This window comes from Oryx dammah, unplaced genomic scaffold (genome assembly GCF_014754425.2).
Source record: "Oryx dammah isolate SB20612 unplaced genomic scaffold, SCBI_Odam_1.1 HiC_scaffold_3, whole genome shotgun sequence".
In the NCBI taxonomy this organism is placed as follows: domain Eukaryota; kingdom Metazoa; phylum Chordata; class Mammalia; order Artiodactyla; family Bovidae; genus Oryx; species Oryx dammah.
Window position 1 is genome coordinate 17140204 of NW_024070187.1, and position 25597 is coordinate 17165800.

Here is a 25597-nt window from a genome sequence, read left to right on the forward strand (position 1 = left end):
TTCCTCTTTCCTCTGCATTAACTATAAATTGATGTAACCTGAAGACTTTATTAGAATCAGATTTGACTTTTGGGGGGCATTAATACTTTCAGGAAGCAAAAAAGTTCTAACGTTCTTTATTTTCATGATTTAGCAGCCACTGATGATCATTGTCTTTTTTATTGCATTTAATGGTATAAAATGATATTATAAACTTATATTTCTTTCTGAATTTATTAGCTGTAGGTCTACAATTGGAGAAGGCAATGGCACCCCACTCCAGTACTTTTGCCTGGAAAATTCCATGGATGGTGGAGCCTGGTAGGCTGCAGTCCATGGGGTCCCTAAGAGTTGGACACGACTGAGCAACTTCACTTTGCCTTTTCACTTTCATGCACTGGAGAAGGAAATGGCAACCCACTCCAGTGTTCTTGCCTAGAGAATCCCAGGGATGGGGGAGCCTGGTGGGCTGCCATCTATGGGGTCGCACAGAGTCAGACACGACTGAAGCGACTTAGCAGCAGCAGCAGCAGCATGTCTACAAATGAAAAATTGCTCTCATCAACTTTTTCATTATTTGGCTTACAGTTAGTGCATGGTACAATTAGCAAATGCTTAATATTTTCCTTTTGTCAGTTTTCAAAATAATGAGTAGGTTTATTAGCATCTTCCAAGGATTGCAATGAGTTCTTTTTAAAGTGTCATCATTATGAACATCTAGATTTAAATGTATTTAATTTGTTTCAATACCTTATAGATTTTACCCCCTTTAGTCCTCTAATTGTGTAATTTTATTTTTAATTATTTATTTTTGGCTGTGTGGGATCTTTGTTGTTATGCAAGGCTTTCTTTAGTTGTAGCAAGGGGCGGCTACTCTCCAGTTGTAGTGTGAAGGCTTCTTGTTGTGGTGGCTTCTTTTGTTGTGGAACATGGGCTCTAGGTGTCTGGGCTTCAGTAGATGTGGTGCACGGGCTTAGTTGCCCTGAGGCATATGCAATCTTCCTAGACCAGGGATTGAACCTGTGTCCCTGCATTGGAGGCAGAGTCTTCACCACTGGACCACCAGGAAAGTCCCTAATTGTGTAATTTTGATGGAGGAAAGCTTCTTCTGTTTGGCTTCTGAGTCCTTTTTACGTAATCATACTGTGTTTTTTTTTTTTTTTTTTTGACAGTTTCTTGTTTTGGATTTGACAAGTTGTTTCAGGCTCATTTGCATGATGTCTGAAATAATAAATTTGAATTGATAGTATCAATGTAAACTTATGATACATTTTACCTGAAAAAGTCCACAAATATTGAGTAACTCAGAAGCATTAAACACTCCTGGAAGCCTAGATTGTGATATCTAAAAAACATTTGCTTCTGAAAACCAGGAATCTTGGGTCTCCTTAGAGAAATGGCTGATTCCAGATGTGGTGTTGTGTTTTCATCTGAAGCTTGGGATCCTCTTCCAAACTCATTCTGTTATTGGCAGAGTTCAGAAATTCATTGAAATTAAGTTCTACGTACAGACTGTGAATGAAGAATCCCCAAAGAAAAAGCTATAAGGAACCATCAGCAATTTGAGGATCAAATTTTTAGAGACACTACTCTGACAGCAAGGACAAAGAATGGAGTGCGTGGCCAGTAGAAGCACAAGATGCCTGTATACAGAGACTAGCTGTGATTCTTCCTGGATATGGGGAAGGCCTAACACCAAGACAGTAGCAGTAGGGTAAATAAACAGGGGACTGGTTTGCTGACTATTAAGAACATATGACTGTCAGCTTCACTGATGCCAACTTGGGCATGTACAAGTTCCTATCCTTCCACTGACCCTACCCAGGACTGTAGTCTGCAGTAAATCATTTTACTGTCATCAAGAGCTTTGTAGTTAATAGATGCTATTTAATAACCATTAGGATCCAGTGCTTCCCCTGGTGGTTCCGACAGTAAAGAGACAGCCTGCAACGCAGAAGACTTGGGTTCGATCCTGGGACAGGAAGATCCCCTAGAGAAGGGAATGGCAACCAACTCCAATATTCTTGCTTGGAGAATCCCATGGACAGAGGAACCTGGTGGGCTGCAGTCTATGGGGTTCCAAAGAGTTGGACACAACCAATCGACTAACACTTTCACTTCAGGACCCAGTGGCCTCTATGCTATCTTGGTCCCTGAAAAATGACGAAGACCTTTGCTGACATTTTCCCAGAACCCAGGAGACTAGTTAGCCGTCTATAAATCTTGACTTAGGAATGCACTTCCTGTTTCTAAGCGCTACTCCCATTCCCTTGACTAACTATAAAACTGCCCCAATGGCCCCTCAGGAGCATATGCAGCGAAACTGCAAATGCCTCTGGATCATAGTCCTTCTGATCCCATCCTGTAAGTTACTGAATAATAAACAAATCCGTTGATTACATGAACTTCCCTGGTGACTCAGACTGTAAAGAATCTGCCTGCAGAGCTGGAAACCCGAGTTCCATCCCTGGGTCTGGAAGATCCCCTGGAGAAGGGAATGGCAACCCACTCCAGTATTCTTGGCCTGGAGAATTCCATGGATAGAAGAGCCTGGTGGGCTACAGTTCATGGGGTTGCAAACAGTCGGACAGGACTGAGCGACTTTCACTTTCACTGACTACATGGAGCTGCCTGTCTCATTTTTTTTTCAGTTGCAAGATACCTTCTCAGTTTGGTGGGCATTTTTCATTTCCTTTTGTCCTCCAACAAAGAGGGAGTAACGTCTTAGTGATTGGTGTGCGCGTGTAGGGGAAGGCACTGGGTTATCGGGAAGCACTGCAAACAGCTACGGAAATGCCCGGACAGTGGTGGTTTAGTCGTTAAGTCGAGTCCGACCCTTGCGACCCCAGGGACTGTAGCCCGCCAGGCTCCTCTGTCCACGGAGGTGGAAAGGAAGATAACTCCCAGAGGGAGCTCCCTCCACCCCCAGCCCATCCTCAGGTGAAGCAGCCACTGAATTCTCAGGTGAGTTTGAAAATGTCCTCTATAGATGGGCATTCTACTCAGTGGTAACCAAGGGCTCTCCCTCAGCCTGGATTTCATTCTTCTAAGGATTTCATGAGAAGCTAATAACATACATGCCCCCTTTTGACTTAGCCGGTGAGAAGAACCTGACGGAAATCTCCTCAAGAGATGTCTTCTAGTGGGGACGGAGGCACCTGGCAGATAACCGCTAAAACCAGAAGAGATGTTAGCTACTGATGGTGTATTGACTTTTCTTTTTTAATTGTTGGGCAGAATTTTCAAAACGAAGCGGAATGTGTGGACAATAAGCTGTTCAATCTTCTCTTTGAGATGCTGGAAAATTCCTTTTTATATGTGCCCAAGCCGAGATGAGCCCAAATTTGGAAGATAGGAAACTGGTGACCGGGCTTGTGGAGGAAAAGACAGGAGCTGGAGATCACGTCAACGTCTTCTTTTTAGTAAACAGCAGCAGGGAGTCAAACCCGCCAAGAGCAGGGAGGCTGGTATCTTGTCTCTAGGTGGAGGCTTGGGACCGGGGAGGTGGGGGGGAGGGGGGGGGGGGTCCAGCCTCCACGCATGCGCAGCGCAAGGTGCGAGCCGAGGAGGGACCAGGAAGTTCCACGACTACCTTCTCAGGCTCCGCCCCTTCTCAGAAGGGGAGGAGCGTCGTGCGCGCTCGCGTCGGTGCGCGCCCTGAAGCCCGCCCCCAACTCCACCCCACACACCTCTGCCCCGGACCCATTTCGGAGGCGCGGCCGACGCGGCGCGCAGTCAGAACCACGAGCACGAGCGCGTGCGTACGACAGCGCGCGCCAGCCTCGTCTCGAGGAGGCCCCGCCTTGCCGCCCCGCCCCCGCCGGCCTCAGGTCCTCTGGCTTCGCTCCCGGCGCTGAGAATCCCGGCACTCGCGCGCGCTGTGTAGCCATGGAGGTCCCCGGTAGCCTGTGCAAGAAAGTCAAATTGAGCAATAACGCGCAGAACTGGGTGAGTCGAAGCAGATGTGCGGGGAGGCTCTGAGAGGCTCCAGGTGCAGATCCATTTGGAGCCACTGCCCGCTCCTTCTGCATCCTGCTTGGAGAATCCGGGAGGGTACCCGAGGCCGCGGCGCCTACCAGCAGGGGCGGTGGGTGGTGCCCGGTGGCGTGGCGTGGTCTGGCTGGGGCGGAGGTCTCGGGCTGGGCTCTGCAGGCAGTCGGAACCACGGCCCGTGGGAAGAACGCCGGCTTCTTCAGCTCCACGGCTCGGATGAGACCTCGAGGACTATCTTTCGGGAGTGAGCTGGCAGCTGCTGAAACCTCCGGCGAGGGGAAGCTGCCCGCATCCCTTCCAGTGGCCTGAAGGTCTGCAGAGGAAGCGGAGGCCGGCGCCTTTGGTGCATTCCTGATTTTTCTTGGCTCTGCCAGTGCAGTTAGCCCAGGTTTGGGTCCATCTCCATGTCTTTCCATTTCTGACTTACAACATGAAGGGAGAGTACCCAACAATGTGGCCATTCATGAGTTGAGACTGCCCTGAACTGAGGTTCTTTGTGACTCGGTGTTAAACTGGAATATTTAACAAATAACGTGGAAACTAGAATGTAGGAGGAAACTAATGGTTTATAACGTTTAGCAAGGACTGCCAGTTGGCTTTGATGGGGAAGTGTTGTGTCCTCAGAAGATTGCTTCCTTCCTTAATTATTCTTGCTAAGAAACTGCCTTTAGCTAAGCTTTTGTAAGTGAGGTGGGAGTAGGGTGGGGGAGGTGGTGTCCTACTCTGGAGGCCGGAAAGGCCTTGGTTTTAAGTCTGGATGGAAATTTTTTTCCACAGTGCAGCAAGATCATGAGGTTTAAATGCAGCCTTGTAAGTCATCATTACCCTTGGTGAATCGAAGGGAAAAAAAGCCATTTCAGACAAGTGTTCATTTCAAGTCATTAATTTACCATTTCTGAGGTTACCAAGGATTCTCACCCGATTCCCTTTCTCCTTTTGAGTTACTTCACTCTTCCTTTAGGTGATAAGGAAGGAGAGGAGATAAAAGGTGAATTAGAACATTGAGAAGGAGCCCTGACTACCAGTCTGGTCTCTGGTTCCAACTTTGCCATTTAGTAGTTGTTTGATCCTGAGTGAAAACACTCGACTTCTTTAAACCTCAGCTGACTTAAAGATATAATAGCCTGTACTTCTCTAGACAGTTTTGAGGAGTAAAGAAGGTAATGATTTGGAAAGGTCAGTGATACCACTGCTATGCAATTATTGATATTGCTCCTGTTACTCTGAGGTATTTCCTGGTTAGGGACAAAGGGTTGGTTAAATTAGAGTATTCACAGGTCCTTTCAGCTACACCGTCTGTAACTCATTTACTATTCCACTTGCCAAAAAGTGCATGTACTCAGAGAAGATGAGAAATGAGGGACTCGCAGCTTGCCCTCTAGCTGGTCATGGCCTGGTTGGGGTTGTAGTTGGCATTTGCTGGGTGATGAATATATCATTACAGGCCCAGTTATTTTATCACAATTTAGAGGAAAGATTAGTTTAGTCTGGATGTTTTGGAGAGGATTTATGGAAGAGAGGCCTTCTCTGGTGGCTCAGACAGTAATGCCCCTGCAATGATGGAGACCTGGGTTGGGAAGATCCCCCGGAGAAGGGAATGACTACACACTCATTTCATGGACACAGGAGCCTGGCAGACTACAGTCCATGGCGTTGCAAAGAGTTGGACAGAACTGAGCAACTTTCACTTTTGTGGAGAAGTGTGCTTAGGTTTTTGAGGTAGAGGGAAGCTGTATGAATAAGGTCTAGGAACAAAAGTAATTTATATTATTTATTGTAATATTATTATAATTACTATAAATAATAATAATAATTGTTATTTACTCCAGGAACAATGAAGAGATCTGTGTATCTACTCTGGAGGGCTTTTGTTGACTGGAGATAAGATTGAATAAGCAGTCTGGGGCTAGGCTATATAGTTGTTAATGTTTGGCTGCTGAGTTGAGACTAGATTCTGTGAGAGATTTTTGATGAAGATAGAATTTTTAATTTTCGGGGCCTTGTAAATCTTTCTTTGCCCCAATAGGGAACACCCATCATCTTTCCTTCTCATATACATCAACTGATAGCCTCCTGTGTAGAGAATGCACGTATCTCTCAAGTTCGCAACACATGATGGGATTGGTATTCCAGAGGGACTGGTCTGCTGAAGAAATTAGATGCTGTTAGAGCCCACATGTAGAAGTCCTGGCGAACAGACAGGGTTATGCTGCTGCCGCTGCTGCCGCTGAGTCGCTTCAGTCGTGTTCGACTCTGTGCGATCCCTTAGAGGGCAGCCCACCAGGCTCCTCCGTCCCTGGGATTCTCCAGGCAAGAACACTGGAGTGGGTGGCCATTTCCTTCTCCGAAGCATGAAAGTGAAAAGTGAAAGTGAGGTCGCTCAGTCCTGTCTGACTCTTGGCGACCCCATGGACTGCAGCCTACCAGGCTCTTCCATCCATGGGATTTTTCAGGCAAGAGCACTGGAGTGGGGTGCCATTGCCTTCTCTGAAACAGGGTTATAGTGAGGTTTAAATGAATTAATAGGTTTGAAGCATGCTTGTGCATCGGTTCACGTGTTTTTCTTGTTACTGCTGTTAACTCATCCAGTCGTGAGGGTGCAGCTGGAGCTGGGCTAACGCGGTGGTGGCAAACAGAATAGTTGCCTTAACAGCATTCTAGGAAGAGTTATGAGGGACTGACCAGAGTTAGGGGATGAAAGAGGGGGAGGTGTTAAAAGATGATTTAGTCCTGGGGGCTGGGGAGAATAGTTGTGGCATGCAGGGGATTTGGAAAATAGATTCAGGACTGGAGTGATGGTGATCATAAACACTGAGGAAATTTTACTGTTCGCTGGAGACAGTTTGACATTGTTTGGTAAATTAACTTACTGATTTTTTGTAACATTTTTGAGGTGAGTATCATGAGAGACAGTGGTTTAAAGCAAGGATCCTGGAACTGACTGCCTGGACTTGATCCTGGGTTTCACGGTTTACTCATTGTGTAACCTGTGGCTAGTCACTTAATTTCTGTACCTCTGCTTTGCTCCTTTATAAAGTGTGAGTGATAGTCTCATAGGGATATTGTGAAAATTAAAGGAGTTAATGTGTGAAAAATGCTTAGGACAATGTCTGGCATATAGCATTATGTGTCTGTTAGCCCTTACTGCCTTAGTGTTACGTGTGTTAGCTCTTATTGTTGCAGTTATCCTCTTTATTCCAATTGTTGTTCAGTCACTCAGTCGTGTCTGACTCTTTGTGACTCCGTGAACTGCCACACTCTAAGCTTCCCTGTCCTTTACCATCTCCCAGAGTTTGCTCAAACTCATTGATGTCCATTGAATTGGTGATGCTGTTCAACCATCTCATCCTCTGCCACCACCTTTTCCTTCTGCCTTCAATCTTTCCCAGCATCAGAGTCTTTTCCAATGAGTAGGCTCTTCGCATCAGGTGACCAAAGTATTGGAGCTTCAGCATCAGTCCTTCCAATGTATATTCAGGGTTGATTTCCTTTAGGATTGACTGGTTTGATCTCCTTGCTGTCCAAGGGACTCTCAAAAGTCTTCTCCAACACCATAGTTCAAAAGCATCAATTCTTTAGTGCTCAGCCTTCTTTATGGTCCAACTCTCACATCTGTACATGACTTCTGGAAAAACCATAGCTTTGACTATATGGACCTTTGTTGGCAAAGTCTTGTCTCTGCTTTTTAATATGCTATCTAGCTTTGTCACAGCTTTTCTTCCAAGAAGCAGGTGTCTTTTAATTTCATGGCTACAATCACCGTCTGCAGTGATTTTGGAGCCCAAGAAAATACCAGTTAGTGTCTCCATTTTATTGATGAAGAAGCTGAGGCACAGATATCATAGAGGTTGTAAGAGGTGGAACCAGTGTTAAGCATGCTGCAGGTCTTCCCTGGTGGCTCAGATGGTACAGTGTCTGCCTACAATGTGGGAGACCTGGGTTCGATCCCTGGATCAGGAAGATCCCCTGGAGAAGGAAATGGCAACCCACTCCAGTACTCTTGCCTGGAAAATGCCATAGACGGAGGAGCCTGGTGGGCTGCAGTCCATGGGGTCGCTAAGAGTCGGACACGACTGAGTGACTTTACTTCACTTTCTGTAAGGGACATTCTTAGTAGAGATAGTCTGTAGAACAAGGCTATGTGTGTGCTCAGTTGCTCCATTTTGTCCAATTCTTTGCAACCCCATGGACTGTAACCTGCCAGGTTCCTCTGTCCATGGGATTTTCCTGGCAAGAATACTGGAGTGGGTTGACACTTCTTTCTCCAGGAAATCTTCCTGACCCCGGGATTGAACGTGCTTCTCCTTCATTGGCAGACAGGTTCTTTACCACTGAGCCATCAGGAAAGCCCATAGCTAAAGTACTGTCATCTCAGTATAAAAATGAGTTCAGTACTGTCATAATCAATACAAAATTATTGAGAAATATGCATAAGTGTATTTTTTACACTTAGCACACATCTCAGTTCAGACTAACCACATTTTAAAACCTCCATAGGAACATGTAGATAGCCAGTAGGAATCGAGTTAGGTGAAGGTTGGAAATAAAGATTTGTTGGTTAAATTTGAGTTAGAGAATTTAGAGAGAAGGGCGGTATCTTCATGTACCTACAAAAATAGTAAAGAAAATAAAAAACACAGAGAGCCTGTTAGCCTTCTCTTATCTCAGTCTGACAAAACATCAGATGTAATGAATATCATTCTCCATCTGCCTTAACCTTTCTCCGTTGGGACTGGTTTTCCTCTGCCTTTGGGAAACACTTCAAAGTGTGTTAGTTGGCTCTTGGTTCAGACCCAGGTGTCACTCACCCATTTTGTAGACTCATGTTGGCCCAGATCCTTTGTCTGAACCTGCTTTATGGTGGAGTTGGACCCTTGCTACCCACAGATTAGTGTGAGATCGATCTAGCACACTGGAAGCACATGCAGTCTCATTCTGGTTTGCCGTTCCAGTCCCCTCTCTCCTCCACTCCCCAGATTCCTATAACTCCATATGTCCAGCGTCAGTTTTCTTTCTATACCTTACATTCTAAGGGTTTTACACAAGCTTTTCCTTCTGCCCTGATGCCTGTTGACCTTTATCACCTGTGGAAATCTTCAGAGCCTCAGACGCCTTTACCAAAACAGTGTGGCCCTCCTGTGCCCACACACTCTAGTGTGTAGGATGAATTGTTTCTGTACCTCCCTATTACGTTGCACTCTGTTGTTACCATGTAACCATGTTTCGTTATAGAGGTTTTGTGTGTACACTGAGCTTCTGCTGATATAACAGGATGGGGATAAAGGTTAGGGTGCAGAGTTAGCTAGGGTACTTCTGATATTAAAAGACTTAGATAATTTACTAGTAACTTAGCACAGCTTAAATAAGAGAGTAAGCTCCATATGGGGTAGGATTAAAATTACAGTTTTGTCACTTACTACCTGTGTAATCTTGGGCATGTTACCTAACTCCTGGGTGTCTCAATGTCTTCAAATGTAACAATGTGGATAATAAAACATACCTTGTAATGGAGCTAAGGGTGCATACCTCGTAGGGTTATAGCAAGGTTTAAATCAGTTAATATATTTAAAGCTCTATAGCTGGTGCTTTAAATGGACGTTCTTATTTATTTAAGGCATTAAATTCAGGGTGTTTTTATTTATTAAGTCATCAAATATTTAACACCTGGTTGGTGTATGCCTTTGTCCTAGGTGCTGGAGATGCAGTCATAAAAAGACAGACAGGGCCCGGCTCTCATGGATATTGCATTCTACCTGGGAGAGAGTTAATAATAAAAAGCAAATAAGTGAATGAGATACTTTCCCCTTTATCAGTTCTCCTGCTCTGAACAGTATGTCCCTCATACTGTTCAAAGCCTTTCGTAGAAGGCCAACAGCTCATTCTGGATTTGAAGGAAGACTGAGGTGATACAAAAGTGAAACAAGCATGCAGAAGTGGAACAATATGACATCTGAAAAGCCATATATTCCTCCTTCAGAGCACGGACCTGGCTGAGGGCAGGGGCGGGTATTGAGCCGGAAGTTAGGGAGCCGCTGCTGGAAAAGTTGCCTAAAGGAGAAGGAAAGCTAGACTTCTGCCAAGAGGGTGCCCCATTGTTGACTGACCACAAGAACAGGAAGGATGGCAGGATCTAGATCTGCATTGTCCAGTATGGTAGCCACTAGTCACCTGTGGCAACTTAAATGTAGTTGAAATGAAAAATTCTGTGTTTCAAGCACTGCATTTTCATAGGAAGCTCGTGGCCACTGTTTTGGACCATGCAGTATAGAACATTTTTTATCATCTCAGAAAGTTCTATGAGATAGGGCAGATCTAGATAATAACTCTGGGATGGCTACTGACATTTTTTTCCTACTTATTTGTGTATTTGTTTTTACTTTCTTCCTTGGGGAAGGAAATTTCGAGCGATGGTGGCGACTTTGGAATCATGGTTTTGGGCAGTTCTGCTGTTCTGGCTCTAGCAGGGTACCCAGCTGTCAGTTAGCCTCCCCTTAACACAGTGACTTCTCTAAAGTTGGAATGTGAAGTAAGCTTCCCCAGCTTGGCTCTGTTATATTGACCTTTAAGAAGTAGTTTTCTTCTTCAGTGATTCTCAACCAGGTAAAGATTCGCCGCCTGCTAGGGGGTGTTTGGTAATATCTGGAGACACTTTTTGTTGTTACACTTATGTGTCTATGTGGACAGGGTTGCTTCTGACATGTGTTGGGCAGAGGCCAGAGATGCTGCTAAAAAAATCCTACAGTGCACAGAACAGCCCCCTCAACAAAGAATTACCACCAGTGCCAGGGTCCAAAAGTCAATGCTGAAGTTGAGAAACCCTTTTCTATGCTTTGAGTAAGAAAAAGGGGAAGTAAATTATGTAACTCCAAAATGCAAAACTAGTCATTTAAAACAAAGTCCAGTTGATACTAGCATTTTTTTCATCCATCTGCCTGGATGTTCCTGTCTTTTGCTCTGAGATGAGTCAATTACCTGTAGCACACTGACAGCAAAACCATACAATCCACCACTGAATTGTTTTGAAACGTATTACTGAATAATTAGTTCACATGAAGAGGCTGTATCTTTTGTTTTTGTTTCTTTTTTGGCATTTGCCTAAGTGGTAATTTTCTCTATGAAATTTCCTTTCCCAAGGACACAGTTCTCTACTAAGTATGTTTTAACTGGATAAAAATAGAGGAAAGATCGGATACTATATAGAAATACAGTGAGATGACTGCAGCCATTGTTCTTCTTCTCTCCAGTTTCTTTGATTCTTGCATCCTTGCCCTCTCTTTCTCATGTGTTTTAAGAGTTCAGCTCATTGCCTTGTAGTATATCACAGTTTTACAGCCATCACTAACCAATATCTAGTTTTAGAATATTTTCATCACCCCCACTGGAAACCCTGTAGCCATTAGCATTCATCCTCTACCTTTTTCCTTTCTGCCTCTCTATCCCCTGACAACCAATAATCTACTTTTTTGTCTCTGGATTTCCCTGTTCTAGACTTTCCTCTGAATGAAATCATACAATATATCACCTTTAGTGTCTGACTTCTTTAACTTGCTGCTGCTACTGCTGCTAAGTCGCTTCAGTCGTGTCTGACTCTTTGTGACCCCATGGACTGCAGCCCACCAGGCTCCTCCGTCCATGGGATTTTCCAGGCAAGAGTACTGGAGTGGGTTGCCATTGCCTTCTCTTTAACTTAGAATAAGGTTTTCAAGGTTCATCTAGTGTAGCCTGTGTGGATACTTTGTCCTTTATGTGATTATATAGTGGTATGTTTTACAGATGTATCATGTTTTACTTAACCCTTCATTAGCAGATGAACATTTGAGTTTCTTCTACTTTAGTTGGTATGAATAATGCTCCTGTGACCATTCATGCACAGATTTTCTCTTAGCTGGTTTGAGGTAGACATTAGTATATTTTTGGCTGCCCAGCCTCTAAATCCTCTTTGTGTATGTAGGGAATGCCCCACTGTCACTGTGATGGGAGGCAGGGGCCTGTCACAGTATAAAGGTTTCTTTATCTGTTTATTGTTTGTCTCCTTCCCTGAAATGTTCTTGATCATTTTTCTCCCATATCTAGGTGGCATCAATCAACAAATAATGAATGCATGAACAGATAGGTAATCTCAGATAGGTAATTTCTATTTTTCAGGAATCTCTTATGGCTGGGCTTCCCAATTAGAGGTCACCCAAGGGCCATTCCCGGAGAAGGCAATGGCACCCCACTCCAGTACTCTTGCCTGGAAAATCCCATGGACGGAGGAGCCTGGTAGGCTGCAGTCCATGGGGTTGCTAAGAGTCGGACACGGCTGAGCGACTTCACTTTCACTTTTCACTTTCGTGCATTGGAGAAGGAAATGGCAACCCATTCCAGTGTTCTTGCCTGGAGAATCCCAGGGACAGAGGAGCCTGGTGGGCTGCCATTTATGGGGTCACACATAGTCAGACACGACTGAAGCGACTTAGCAGCAGTGGCCTTAGTAAGCGCCATTCCATTAAAAAATATCCATTAAGTCAATATTTAAATGTTCTTTAATCTGTAAAACAGAATAGTTGGCAAGCCATAATGTACATGCAGAGTGCATGCGTGACAATCAGTGATCAAATAAACATGCCAGTTTCTTAGCTCTGATTCAGGAGATCTGGGATATGGCCAGAGATTCACTGTCTGATGAGCAGCCAGCTCTCTGCCAGTTTTGCTGTGCACCATGCTTTGAGGCAGCAAGGTTTTAAGTGTAGCCTTTACAAGTTGTTTTCTTAACCTCCAGGAACGTATGAGCTTTTGCTGTTTCTGTTTGGCTTGTTAATGTTCAAAAGATTAGTTTCAGTCATCAGTAACTCTCTGAACTAAAGCTTTTTCCTCATTGTACTCTTCAGTTTGTCCACATGGTACTCTACCATCTCTCTGGTTTATTCACTGTAAATAGGAATGTAAAACAAACGTGCCTGTGGCCATTTCAGGTATTCCCTTTTGAGGAATACACAGTTTGGCAGTCAGTTTAAGATGGATGGTGGGATGTGTGATAGATTTTTGAAGTCTAGAATTACTCCTGTTATTTGGTATATGCTTTGTGCCTTTGCAAATTCGACTTAAAAATGCAGAGATCCTCGTAAAATCAGAATAAACTCACAAACCTTGAAATTTTCTAAATATCATCACGGGAGAAGTTAGTTTGTTCCTTAGGGAGGTGGATAGAATAACAAAACATCCCACGTGGAAGTTGTTGCTTTGTTGTTGTTTTAGTTGGTAAAATTCTTCTCCTGTTTCATGGACTGTACCTCTGCCAGGCTTCTCTGTTCATGGCAAATTAAGGTGGGTCAAAAAAGGGGCACAGGGTCAGTTGTGTGGCTGTTGAGGACAGCAGCAGAATGTGTAGAAGATGTATGCCACAAATATGAGAGGCCACCTGACATTAGCCTATTAATAAGACTGGTAGTCATTTAGTCCCAATCAAGTCGTTTAGTCCCAATCAGAGAAAGAGAAGGAATTCTCTTGAAATGAATTGTCCCAGTCTTGCTGTTCTTAAAACTTGTGAATGTCAGTTATCAGTTCATTTGCAATTTATACAGAGAACACAAATCACACTTTAAATGCCTTCTATCTGACTTTTACTGAGTGCAGACTAGGCTCAAGAAAAGAGGTTGGGGGTTGTGAAAAACACAAAGAATCTGTAACTCATACTGCTTGACCAACCAACTCTCCCGAGAAAGTAAAAACTATATACAAAGAGACCCCTAAAAGTATAAAACAACAAATGAATCCTATGGGCGGTAAATGTTATAGTGACTGCCTGGCTGTATGTGCACCAAGTCAAATATTACTTCAAACCATCCAGACTGTTAGGGAAGCATAAGCCTGACTTTGCTGTTCTGTGGCTAGAAACTAGGCCGTTGAAGATCTGAGAACAGAAGTGGAGAGTCGGAAGGAAATAACTCACTCCTGGCCCTTAGTCACTAATGTCGAGTTTTCCCAGCAGAATTACAGGCAGGATTTGGCTAGAGTGGAATGGAACAGAAAAAGAAGAGGCCGATTACATACAGAAGTGGCCTTTAGATTTTTAGTAAAATTCAGGCATATACCTACCATCTTGCAATTCTAATAGATTTTAAAAATGTTCTTTGGTTTATTCCGAAAAACTGGGAATTAGGAGATTGTGGCAAATCTTTTTGAAAGTTTTGTTTTTTAATATGAAAAATATCCAACGTCCATCAACAGTAAGCCTCCTTGTACCCAGACTGCCATATTGGCTGCCAGAATTTTTTGAAACGTAAGAGGCGAGAGGCCTGGAGGGAGCATACTTTCCTAGTGATTAAAACCGTCTTTTATCCTGTATCTTCTGTCAACCATATCCTCTGCAGTTTATAGCTTCTCAGTTTTTTTTTACATTCTACTCAGTTTAAAAAGAAAAGCAGAAGGTACTTTATGGTGCCAAAATGAATTAAAATTCATTAGATACATGTTTCTTCTTGCCCTAAAGCAAAGTAACTTGGAAAAACATCCCCACGCCAAATGACCAAGTGGAACAGGTTCTGCAAGTGTAGACAGCTGACGTGTGTAGCACCCTCCTAGTGCCCCCCATTCCTGTTGTGTCCCCTTTCAGCAGACTCAGCTTCTGTCTCCTCCCAGGCTGCCTGGCTGGGAGCTGAAACTGGACACTTCAGCAAAGAGGTGCCATTGCTTGCCAAGAGATGCAGGTGTCTGTGTCTGATACCCCGTGTTTTCTTTAAAATCCTGGAAATGCAGAGTGGGAAAGTTGGGCCTGCCTCCTCAGTTTAATGGAAATGAAATGGGAGACCTCCTATTAGCATTCTTCCTGATTATTGGAAGTACATCTGTTAATGAGATGCTTAGTGGGGGAGGGGTCCTTTTGGCTCCTGAGGTCCTTTGCCCACTCCCAAGGGCAATGGGTGATAGTAAGAGGCAGATGGACAGAGATGCTTTCTCCTGTAGGCCCTGGCGATTGTGCAAGGAGATGAAAGATTCCGAACCTCCGGTACTTCTTTAGGCTAGCCAGTTTTAGATAAGAATACATCTGGAAGTTGAAGATCTCGATGGAAAAATAGTCCCTTTTCGAAGTCCATATGTGTATACCTGGGAGGGTGTTTGTTCCCTGTTTTGGTGACCTCTGGGTCAAGGTTGACTCCATCTCTGACTGTTTCATGCGTCAACCTGAGCCACTCGTGTGGCTGTGGAAGCACAGTTATGACCACTGCTCTGGCTTTAAATGAATGACTGCTGCCTGCAGATGCCTTGTTCCGGCTGCCCAGCAGTCATTCTGGAGCTCCCTGTTGCTTCTCACTTTTCTCTGCGCTTGCTGTTCTCCGTCTGGAAGGGGCTTCCTTCAGAGGTCCTCAGAGACCTTCAGTGCTTTATTCTGGCTGAAGCTTTCCCTGGCCACCGTGTCTACACGTCACCCTTCCTCTGATACTTCTCATTTTTGGCTTTATTTACGTTCCCCTCCTGTTTGATGCTATTTCTGATTTACATAATTTCCATATTTATCTTGGTGTATTTTCCCTCCTCTGTTTTTCCGGTGGGTTCTCAAACTTGAACTGGCATTGGAGTCCCTTGAAGGCTTTCGAATGCAGATCGTTGGGTTTCATCCCAAAGTTTCTGACTTAGTTTGCCTGGGATCGGTTCTGATAATTTGCATTTCTGGCATTTCCCATGCATGCTTGCTCAGTCACTCAGTGGGGTCCGACTCTTTGCGGTCCCATGGGCTGTAGCCTGTCAGACTCCACTGTCCATGGAATTTTCCAGGCAGGAATTCTGGAGTGAGTTGCCATTTCCTCCTCTAGGGGATAGTCCAGACCTAGAGATTGAACCTTTGTCTCTTGCATTGGTAGGTGGATTCTTTACCAGCATATCCCAGGAGATGCCAAAGCTGCTGGTTAGGGACCAGGCTTTGAGAACTCCTGCCTTGGCAGGGAGGATTAGAAAGGACTCAGGAGGACAGTGATTTTATATGTATTTTCATCAGAACCTAGAAGAATATCAGGCATGTAGTGTGCATTCAGTAGATATCTTTGAATGAATGATGAATAAAACTGTGTTGAAAAAGAAGAGCTACACAAACTATCAGATAGAAACACCCAGTAAAAAGAATGCTGACACTTATTTTACAAAGACATAACTTATTGGAAAGACCCTATAATTATGTTTTTGCTCCATAGGAGGGCAAAATAGAACCTATACGATTCATTTTTTTCAATTTTAGAAAGCAACTTTATTGAGATAAATTTGCCTACCATAGTTTACCCACTTAAAATGTATGATTTGTAAATACACATTGTTTAGTATATTTACAGAGTTGTGCAACCATTGGCACAGTCAATTTTAGAGCATTTTAATCACCCTAGAAAAGAATCCCGTTCCCATTAGAAGGCACTTAACATCCCAGTCTGAGGCTGTCACTAATCTACTTTCTATCCCTCTAAATTTTCCTGTTCTGAATGGTTCACCTATTAACAAATGGAATTACGCAATATGTGGCTTTCGTTACCAGCATCTTTCACTTGGTATAATGTTTTTGAGGTTTGTCCATATTGTGGGATGTATTGGTACTTCATTCCTTTTTATTAGCAAATAATATTTCCTCATATGGATATACCATACAATAAAAAAAAGCATTTTGTTTAATTACTGTGATGCACAGTTGGGTTGTTTGACCCACTGGCTTTTGTGAATCATGCTGTTGGGGCATATGGGTACAAGTTTCATGTGGACGTGTGTTCACTTCTCGTGAGTATAAATCTGGGAGTGGGAATCATTTGGTGATTATGTGTAATGTTTTGTAGAACTGCTCTTTTCCAAAGTGGCTGTACGTTTCCATCAGCGAACGTATGTGGATTCCGGTTTCCCCGTATCTTCACTAGCACTTGTTATACTGCCTGTCTTTTTAAAATAATTTTATTTTACTTATTTATTTTGATTGGGCTGCATCTTCATTGCTGTTCGGGCTTTTTTCTAGTTGTGGTGAACTGGGGCTGTTCTTCATTGCAGTGCACGGGCTTCTCATTGCAGTTTTTTCTCTTGTTGCCGAGCACAGGCTCTAAGGCACACAGGCTTCAGTATTTGTGGCACACGGGCTCAGTTGCTCTGCAGCACATGGGATCTTCCTGGACCAGGGATCAAACCTGGGACTCCTGCATTGACAGGTGGATGCTTTACCACTGAGCCACCAGGGAAGCCCCCTTGCCTGTCTTTTTGATTATAGCCGTCCTAGTGGGTGTGCAGTGGTATCTCATTGTGGTTTTGATTTTTACTTCTTGGATGGCTAATGTGGTTGAGTATCTTTTAACATGCTTATTTGCCATTTGTGTTTGTTCTTTGGAGAAATGTCTATAAAGATCCTTTGAAGCCTATGTAATTTTATACCCTTTTTGTTTAAGAAGAAAAAAATTTGGGAGAACAACAGTTGGATTCCATTTTTTGTTTTTCCATTACCTATTTCGTGATACCTGCAGACATCCCTTCCATACCTCATTCAGGAATCTGCTCAGGTGCCACTACTCAAGAGGCTTTTCCTGATCATCCTGTTTAAAGAAGCAGTCACCCCCTATCTCTCTTTCCAGTTTTATCCTGTTTTATTTTCAGAGAGCACTTGTCACTTTCTGATTTAATAATTAAGTTTTATTGGTCTGTCTCCCAGTGGAATATTAGCTCAATGAGGGTAGGGAACCTGTTTTGTTCACTTGGTGTACAAGTATGGCCTCAGGAATCACTGGCTGAATGGATGAATAAATGAGTGAATGAGTGAGAAGACAGGGCTCTGGAGTCCACCATTCACAATTTATGGGAACTAGGGCAGGTTATTTAACTTTTCTCAAGTTTAACATCTTAATCTGGAAAACCATAGTAGTAGGACTTTCTGCATCTTTGGGGAGCTGTGCAGACTCTTTGCGACCCATGGACTGTAGCCCTCCAAACTCCTCCATCCATGGGATTCTCCAGGCAAGAATACTGGAGAGGATTGTCATTTCCTTCTCCAGGGGATCTTCCCGACCCAGGGATTGAACCCAGGTCTCCCACACTGCAGGCAGACGCTTTAACCTCTGCGCCACCAGGGAACTCAAGTAGACCAAAATCTTTCTTTTTTTCCCCCTTTTCTTCTAGGGGATGCAGAGAGCAACTAATGTCACCTATCAAGCCCACCATGTCAGCAGAAACAAGAGAGGACAAGTGGTAGGGACCAGAGGCGGCTTTCGTGGTTGTACAGTCTGGCTGACAGGTACGGTCCAGAGAGTTAAACCAGGTTTTCAAAAGCAGTGCTTATTATAGACAGCCTTGACCTGGGAATAAGCATATTGCAGTTTTGAGTTCTGTTGTATCTAGAGCATCATAATAGAGGTACTCAGCAATAACATAATTTTATTTTGGTAATTCCTCTTGTTCTTTATAAAATTGCTGTTAAATGGGGAAAATCAGAATCCATCTTAAAATCGCTTTACATTCTGTTAACTTCTGCATGCAAATAGGAACTGGATTCTGCCTTCAAGATGCTAATAATGTAGACCATATGAGGAGAAAGAATGAACGATGAAGAATTTCACATTTTCTGTCATTTTTCTTTTGCTTTGGCCTCTGATTTCTTGTGTTGATTTTTCCAGTCTGTCTTGGAGAGGGTAAATTGATCCAGGTTTTGGAGGTAGTTTTAAAAATGATGGATCTTTTCACTTCTAGGAGTTTGATTTAAAATTTTGCTGCATCTTGCCAGTTTACCCATGTTGGAGGACAGAGGGAATGAAGAGTGCTTACTGAATTGAGAAGGTATCTTGAGACTGAATAACAAGGCAGGCAGTTCCATATAATCAATGGATCAGTTTATTATAGGGTAACCTCCTTACTAGGTGGGATATGACAAGTGATCTGGAAGCATTCTCAGCTGCACTCTGCACTGCCGAGGGACCTCCTGGGACAATTTGATAGTTAACCTAGGGCGTGGGAATACGTGCTTGGACATAGGAAGTTTATTCTTAAGTCAATATTTATGAATGGATAACTAGTCTTCTGGGTACCAGGAGTATGTTAGCTAAGGTCTTCATCATTGAAGACCTTAACAGAGGATTAACAGAGCATAGAGGCATCCTGGACCTAATGATCTTTAAACAGTATCTATTAACTGCAAATTCTTGATGACAGAGAAGTGAAATATAGTCCTGAGTAGGGTCAGTGGAAGGACAGGAGGAACTGTACTGGCCTAAGATGACATCACTTATGCTAACAGCCACACAACCCACTAAAATTTAGACTTATTTATTTTCCTAATGTAGACAAGGGTCCATTTTCCAGTGTCTTGTCAACCTGGATATTACTCATCCTTAAAATTTTTGCTGATTGCCAAAAAGCAGCATTCCCATTTTTTGTTTTTATAAATTAAAAGTTTCAGTTGTTAGATAGGTGATATGTTTCTGTCTGTGGCACTTTTGCATTCTTCCCATCTGCTCATTCCTAAGTTGAGATTGATGGTAAATTGTTATGTTCACATTGTCTAGACTTGTAATGGGCTTTCTAGGTGGTGCAGTGGTAAAGAATCTGGCTATCAGTGCAGGAGATTAAAGAGATGTGGGTTTGACCCTGGGTTGGGAAGATCGCCTGGAGAAGGAAATGGCTACCCACTGCAGCATTCTTGTCTGGAGAATCCCATGGACAGAGGCGCCTGGAGGGCTACAGTCCATGGGGTCTCAAAGAGTCAGACTCGCCTGAGCATGCTTGTAACATATTCTTTTCCAAATCTTAAATATACATAATTGTTTGTATTTGAGTTCTGTGAGTAAATTGGGTCATCCTTACCACCTAATCGTCAGTTCTTGTATTACGGCATGTCTGCTCATGAGCTCTTTCTTTGAGTCACGTTTCTATAGTCTGTATTTTTGAAGTGGTTTTTGTAAGATGGCTTTCTGTTAGATTCTAAATTCCCTGAGTTTTTATGTTTGAGAATGTCTTACCCATCTTTTATGACAGCTTGTTTGGGTAAAATATGTATTTGATTCCTACTTTCTTTGTCTTAGAATTCTTAAAACATTACTTCATTTTCTTCTATTAAATGTTGTGACTAATCTGACTTTTTTCTGCTCTTTATGAGCTTTTTTTTTTTTAACCTGCATTCGTGAAGAATTATTACTTTTCCTATACTCCTTCAGAAGTTCTGCTTCTCTCATTTAGGCTCTTTGTTGTTCAGTCATTCAGTCGTGTCTGACTGCGACCCCATGGACTGCAACACACCAGGCTTCCCTGTCCTTCATTATCTCCTGGAGTTTGATCAAACTCATCTCCATTGAGTCGGTGATGCCATCCAACCATCTCATCTTCTGTTGCCCCCTTCTCCTCCTGCCCTCAATCTTTCCCAGCATCAGGGTCTTTTCCAGTGAGTCCGCTCTTCGCATCAGGTGGCCCAAGTATTGGAGCTTCAGCTTCAGCATCAGGCCTTCCAGTGAATATTCAGTACTGGTTTCCTTTAAGATGGACTGGTTGGATCTCCTTGCAGTTCAATGGACCTGAAGAGTCTTCTCCAGCACCACAGCTCGAAAGCATCAGTTCTTTGGGGCTCAGTCTTCTTTATGGTCCAACTCTCACATCCCTGCATGACTACTGGAAAAACCATAACTTTGACTAGAGGACCTTTGCCAGCAAGTTCATGTATCTGCTTTTTTAGGCTCTTTATCTTTCTGCAGTTGGTTTTTGTATGTAGTGTGAGGGAGGAATCCATTTTCTTTTTTTCTATATAGATAATCAGTTGTCCCAAGAGAATATATAGATGAGGGTATCCTTTTTCTCTCTGATCTGTTGTGCCAGCTATCATAGATCAGGTCTCCACTTATGTGTGGGTTTGTTTCTGGGAACTCTCATTGATTCCACTGGTATACTTTACTTGTCTATTCCTCTCTTATTACCACACTGTTTGAATTACTGTATGTTTGTAAAGTCCTGAAATTTAGTGGAGTAAGTCTTCTTACCTTCTTCATTGGAAATATCTTGCCTTTTTTTTTTTTTTTTTTGGCTCTTTGTATTGTATGAATTTTGTAATCTGTTTGACCAATTCCCCCAAAATCTTGTTGAGATTTGGTTTGGGGTTATGTTGTATCTAAAGATCAATTAGGGGTGGATTGATCTTTAAAAAATTGAGTACTCCTTTTCTTGAACCTAGTATATTCCCTTTATTTTACCACTAATGATGTTTATAAATGCTGTTTATCAGATTTTTGTTTGTTTTGGTACTTACCTTCAGGTCTAGGATGTAATCAATTTCATAATTGTCTACTTGAAAAGAAAATATATTCCCCTGATGTGGGCAGTATTCTATATACATTCACCAGACCAGGCTTGTTAATTGTGTGTTTTGGTTTTTATTATTTTTTTTGACAATATTGTTGGATACAAAATTCATGACTTCTTTCTTTTTCTTTCAATTCAGTAGCTTAACCAGATCTGTCCAGGTTTGTACGCCATTTTCTTGAAACACTGCCTTTTCTCAGACTTTGTTTCAGATCAGCTTTCTTTGTATTTTTATGTTTATTTGTTTTTTTTTTTTTTTTTTTCTTTGTATTTTTATGTTCATTTGTATATTATTTCACCAGGGCCCCTGTAACAAATTGCTGCAAACTGAGTGGCTTAAGACAACAACAGCTTATTCCCTCCCAGTTTAGGAGGCGGCTGGAGGCCTGAAATCAGGGTGGCTTTCTCCTATGGGCTCTGAGGGACAGGCTGTTCCGCGCCCCTCTCCTGGCGCCTGGTGCTTCTGGCAGTCCTTAGCGTTCCCTGGCTTGCAGGCACACCACTCCAGCGTCTGCTTTCGCCTTCACATGGCCTTGTTATAAAAACACCAGCCCCTGGATTTCGTGCCCATCCTAGTCCTGTGTGACCTCATTTTAGTTTAAGTAATTGCATGCACAGAGACCCTGTTTAAAACAACAATGAGCAAACGACAGAAAAACCCAGTCTCCCCAGCCTCTGTGTTCACTCATTCTTGATATGTAACAAGTTACCCACAACCTAGTGGTGCGGAACAGCCATTTTAATTTGCTCACTGTTTTGTGGGTAAGGAGGTCAGGAGGGCTCTGCTGGGCAGGTTCCCTCTGGGTCTTGCATGGTTGCAGTCATGCTGGCTTGGGCTCCAGTCATGTAAAGCCATAGCTGGTCGGGTGTCCGCAGGAGCTTCACAGTAGGTGCTGCTTGTCAGCGGGGATCTTAGCTGGCTGGGATTATCAGCTAGAGCACCCACTTCTCATTTCTCCAGCGTGTGGTCTCAGAGTATTTAACAGCTGTTGTGTAGTTGCTAAGTCAAGTCTGACTCTTTCTGACCCTGTGGACTGTAGCCTGCCAGGCTCCTCTGTCCAGGGGATTCTCCAGGCAAGAATACTGGAGGGGTTTGCCATTTCTTTCTCCAGGGGATCTTCTTGACCGAGGGGTCAAACTGGAGCTTCCTGCATTGGCAGGTGGATTCTTTATAGCTGAGCCACCAGGGAAGCCCAGTTTAACAGCTGGGTTCTCTCAAATTAAATATCCAAAGAGAAGCTGAATAGCTTTTTCTGACCCAGTCTTGGAAGTCACGAGTCATCATTTTCACTGTAATCTTTTGGTTATAGGTGAGTCCTAAGTCCAGCCCAGATTCAAGGGCTGGGAAATACAATAGACTTTGCCTGTGAATGGGACAGTGGCAATGTCCTGTTGTAAAAAAGCTTTTAGGCCAATGTTGGGAAATATACTACCTGCTATGCTTGTTAATATACATTTTTAATGTAGAAAACATCTAATGCTATATTGATCCTTTTAACATATCATCCTTTTTAAAATTTATTTTTAAGTTTGCCTTCTATACTGAAACGTCAAGAATTTCAGTACATGAGGTTCAGTGTTTTCTCTCTTGTCTCCTAACTGTCTTAGTTGTGAATTCTGTAATAACATACTCCCTAAGATGGCACATCTTAGTGCATAAATATACTCTTTCTTTTCCTTCACATCTCATCATTTAGTGACTAAACATCATTAGTAGAGGAAGGTGAAATGAGAATATTCTTTTCTTTCTAGATTAATTATATTATAAATTAGAGTCTCAGTTACTTTTATCATGATAGCCTTTGGGAAGTGTTGATCCTGGGATCTAGAGGTCACTTTCTAATATTTATTTCACTGACTTTGGTCTTTTCTTTTTCTACCCTCACCAGAAGTAACTTGGGCATATAACTTTGTTTAAGAATTGGCATGCAGCTTTAGAATAGTGGTAACGAGAGGACTTGCTGAATATCTGTACTCAACCAAATACAATATTCAGATTGGTTAAGCCTTTGTAGCTCAGTGATTTCTGGGATACCTTTGGATTTAAATAGGAATTAGTAAAATATAAATGCTTATTATATTTAAATTATAGATGTTTTTCTAGCTAAGACATAGTATAATCTTACAGAGAAATATTGGATAAGAATGTTACTAAGAGATTGCTTTGAATAATGAGTATAATTAAGCCTGTGATTAAAATTCTTTATTACTAAGTAATTATCCTCAATTTTCTATCTGAAATATGTGGACTGTTCACTTTTAGGCTTATCTGGAGCAGGAAAGACCACAGTAAGCATGGCTTTGGAGGAATACTTGGTTTGCCATGGTATTCCATGCTACACTTTGGATGGTGACAACATTCGTCAAGGTCTCAATAAAAATCTTGGCTTTAGTCCTGAAGACAGGGAAGAGAACGTTCGACGCATCGCGGAAGTAGCTAAGCTGTTTGCAGATGCTGGCTTAGTATGCATCACAAGTTTTATATCACCTTATACTCAGGTATGTGGCTTTTGCACCATTGTGGTTCTAATTAAATATATTGAGAATATGGTGTCAGAAAAAGCAAGTAATGTAAACATTGACATGTACTCTGAGGCTAAATCCAAATTAAAACAATTAACCTGCAGCATTTCTGTGCTGCAACTTTCTAAGTAAATTCATTTTTGGAAAGCTTGCTGTGATCCACTCATCCCCTGGCCCCTACCAAGTATAACCAAAATTGCTGACCAAGTATAACCAAAGTTGTTGACCAAGCCAATGGCCAAATTATTTCAAGTTTGACTTTTCAGTTCACAAAACCTATAATAAAGACTCAATATGCATTAAAACATCAGGGAAAATGTTAGATTTCTTAACATGTGTCCTGTTGGGACTTTTTTTGCTCACAATTCCTGAGGCTCATCTTTCATGACATTTTTTCATAGAGACCATAGCAGCACTAATTCACTTCTTTGTATTTCTTTGAGAAAAATCATGTTGTTTTTCCTCATGAGAATTTCATTTCCCTATGCCTAGAAGGCGTTCATCCCCTTCCTCCTAGCCTCACCTCAGCATCAGTTGACCCCTGTTCATGCTCTGAGTCTCAGGTTGGGTATCTCCTCCTCTCAGACTTTCCTGGGTATCTGTCTTGGTTACCCTTGGTATTGTACCTAACACATTAAAAAAAAAAAAATTAATTGATTTTTGGCTGTGCTGTCTCTTTGTTGCTTTGTGCGGGCTTTCTCTAGTTGGGGTGAGCGGGGACTCCTCTTCATTGTGGTATCCTCTTGTGGATATCACAAGTCCATTGCGGAGTTCTCTTCATTGTGGTGTCCTCTTGGGGATACCACAGGTCCATCATGGAGTCCTCTTCATTGCAGGTTTCTCACTGTGGTGGCTTCTGTTTTGGAGCACAGGCTCTAGGTGGATGATGGCCTTCAGTAGTTGTGGCACGTGGGCTCAGTAGTGGTGGCATATGGGTTTGAGGGTGCGTGGGTTTCACTACTCGGCTCGTGGGCCCTGGAGCGTGGTCTTAGTAGTTGCAGCGTATGGGCTTAGTTGCTTCATGCCACGTGGATTCTTTCTGGACCAGGGATCAAACCTGTGTCTCCTACATTGGCAGATGGATTCTTATCCACTGTACCACCAGGGAGGTCACATTGTTTTATTATAAATACCAGTTTTTTGGTTGATGATGCTACTAGCAGCGGCAGCAGTAATGATAACAGTGATGATAATAGTAGCAGCCAGCATTTACTGGACACTTACTGTGTACTGATAACAGTTTTAAAGTGCTTTCATGTGAACTAGCTCACTTAGCTCTCATCACTCAGTAAGGAGGGTGGAGGTGAGGAAACAGAGATGTGAATCACCCAGGCTGACACACTGCACGGAGGAGCAAGGATTTGCTCCCAGACAGCGTCACTGGGACCCATGCTCTTGCCCACTGTGCTTTGCTGCCTTGTAAACCCCACTGGCTCCTTGATGCTGGGGTTCCATCTGATTGGTCTTTATAGTCTTGATGCTAAGCCCAGATCTGGGAACACAGTAGATATTTAGAACACAGTAGATATTTGTTAAGTGATAGCATAGCCTCTTAGGGAGCCCAGATATGTAAAAACAGGTGAGATAGCTTAGTGATTAAAGATAGCAGCTTAGAAGCCAGAAACAAGAGACTGAAATCTCGGCTCTCCCAGTTACTCTTTTAGGACCTTGGCCAATTTACTTCACCTTCCAGGCTCAGGTAATACCTACCTTGTAGGATTGCTCTGTGTGTGTGTGTGCGTGTGTGTGCGTGCACGTGTGTGTGCACGCGTGTGTGTGTGTGCGCGCGTGTGTGTGCATGCGTGCGCTCAGTCGCTCAGTTGTGTCTCTTTGT

General features: G+C 43.0%; 1 protein-coding gene across 1 annotated transcript in view; it reads left to right on the top strand.

The window, feature by feature from the left end:
- The first annotated feature begins 3524 nt into the window (after positions 1–3524).
- The window catches only part of PAPSS1 (3'-phosphoadenosine 5'-phosphosulfate synthase 1), a 108754-nt gene continuing 86681 nt past the window's right edge, over positions 3525–25597 (top strand). The window contains exons 1-3 of the mRNA XM_040237511.1: positions 3525–3927; positions 18082–18196; positions 23504–23739. Of these exons, the coding sequence (XP_040093445.1) occupies positions 3868–3927; positions 18082–18196; positions 23504–23739 (411 nt within the window). The 5' untranslated portion in view covers positions 3525–3867. The remainder of the gene's footprint in view (positions 3928–18081; positions 18197–23503; positions 23740–25597) is intronic.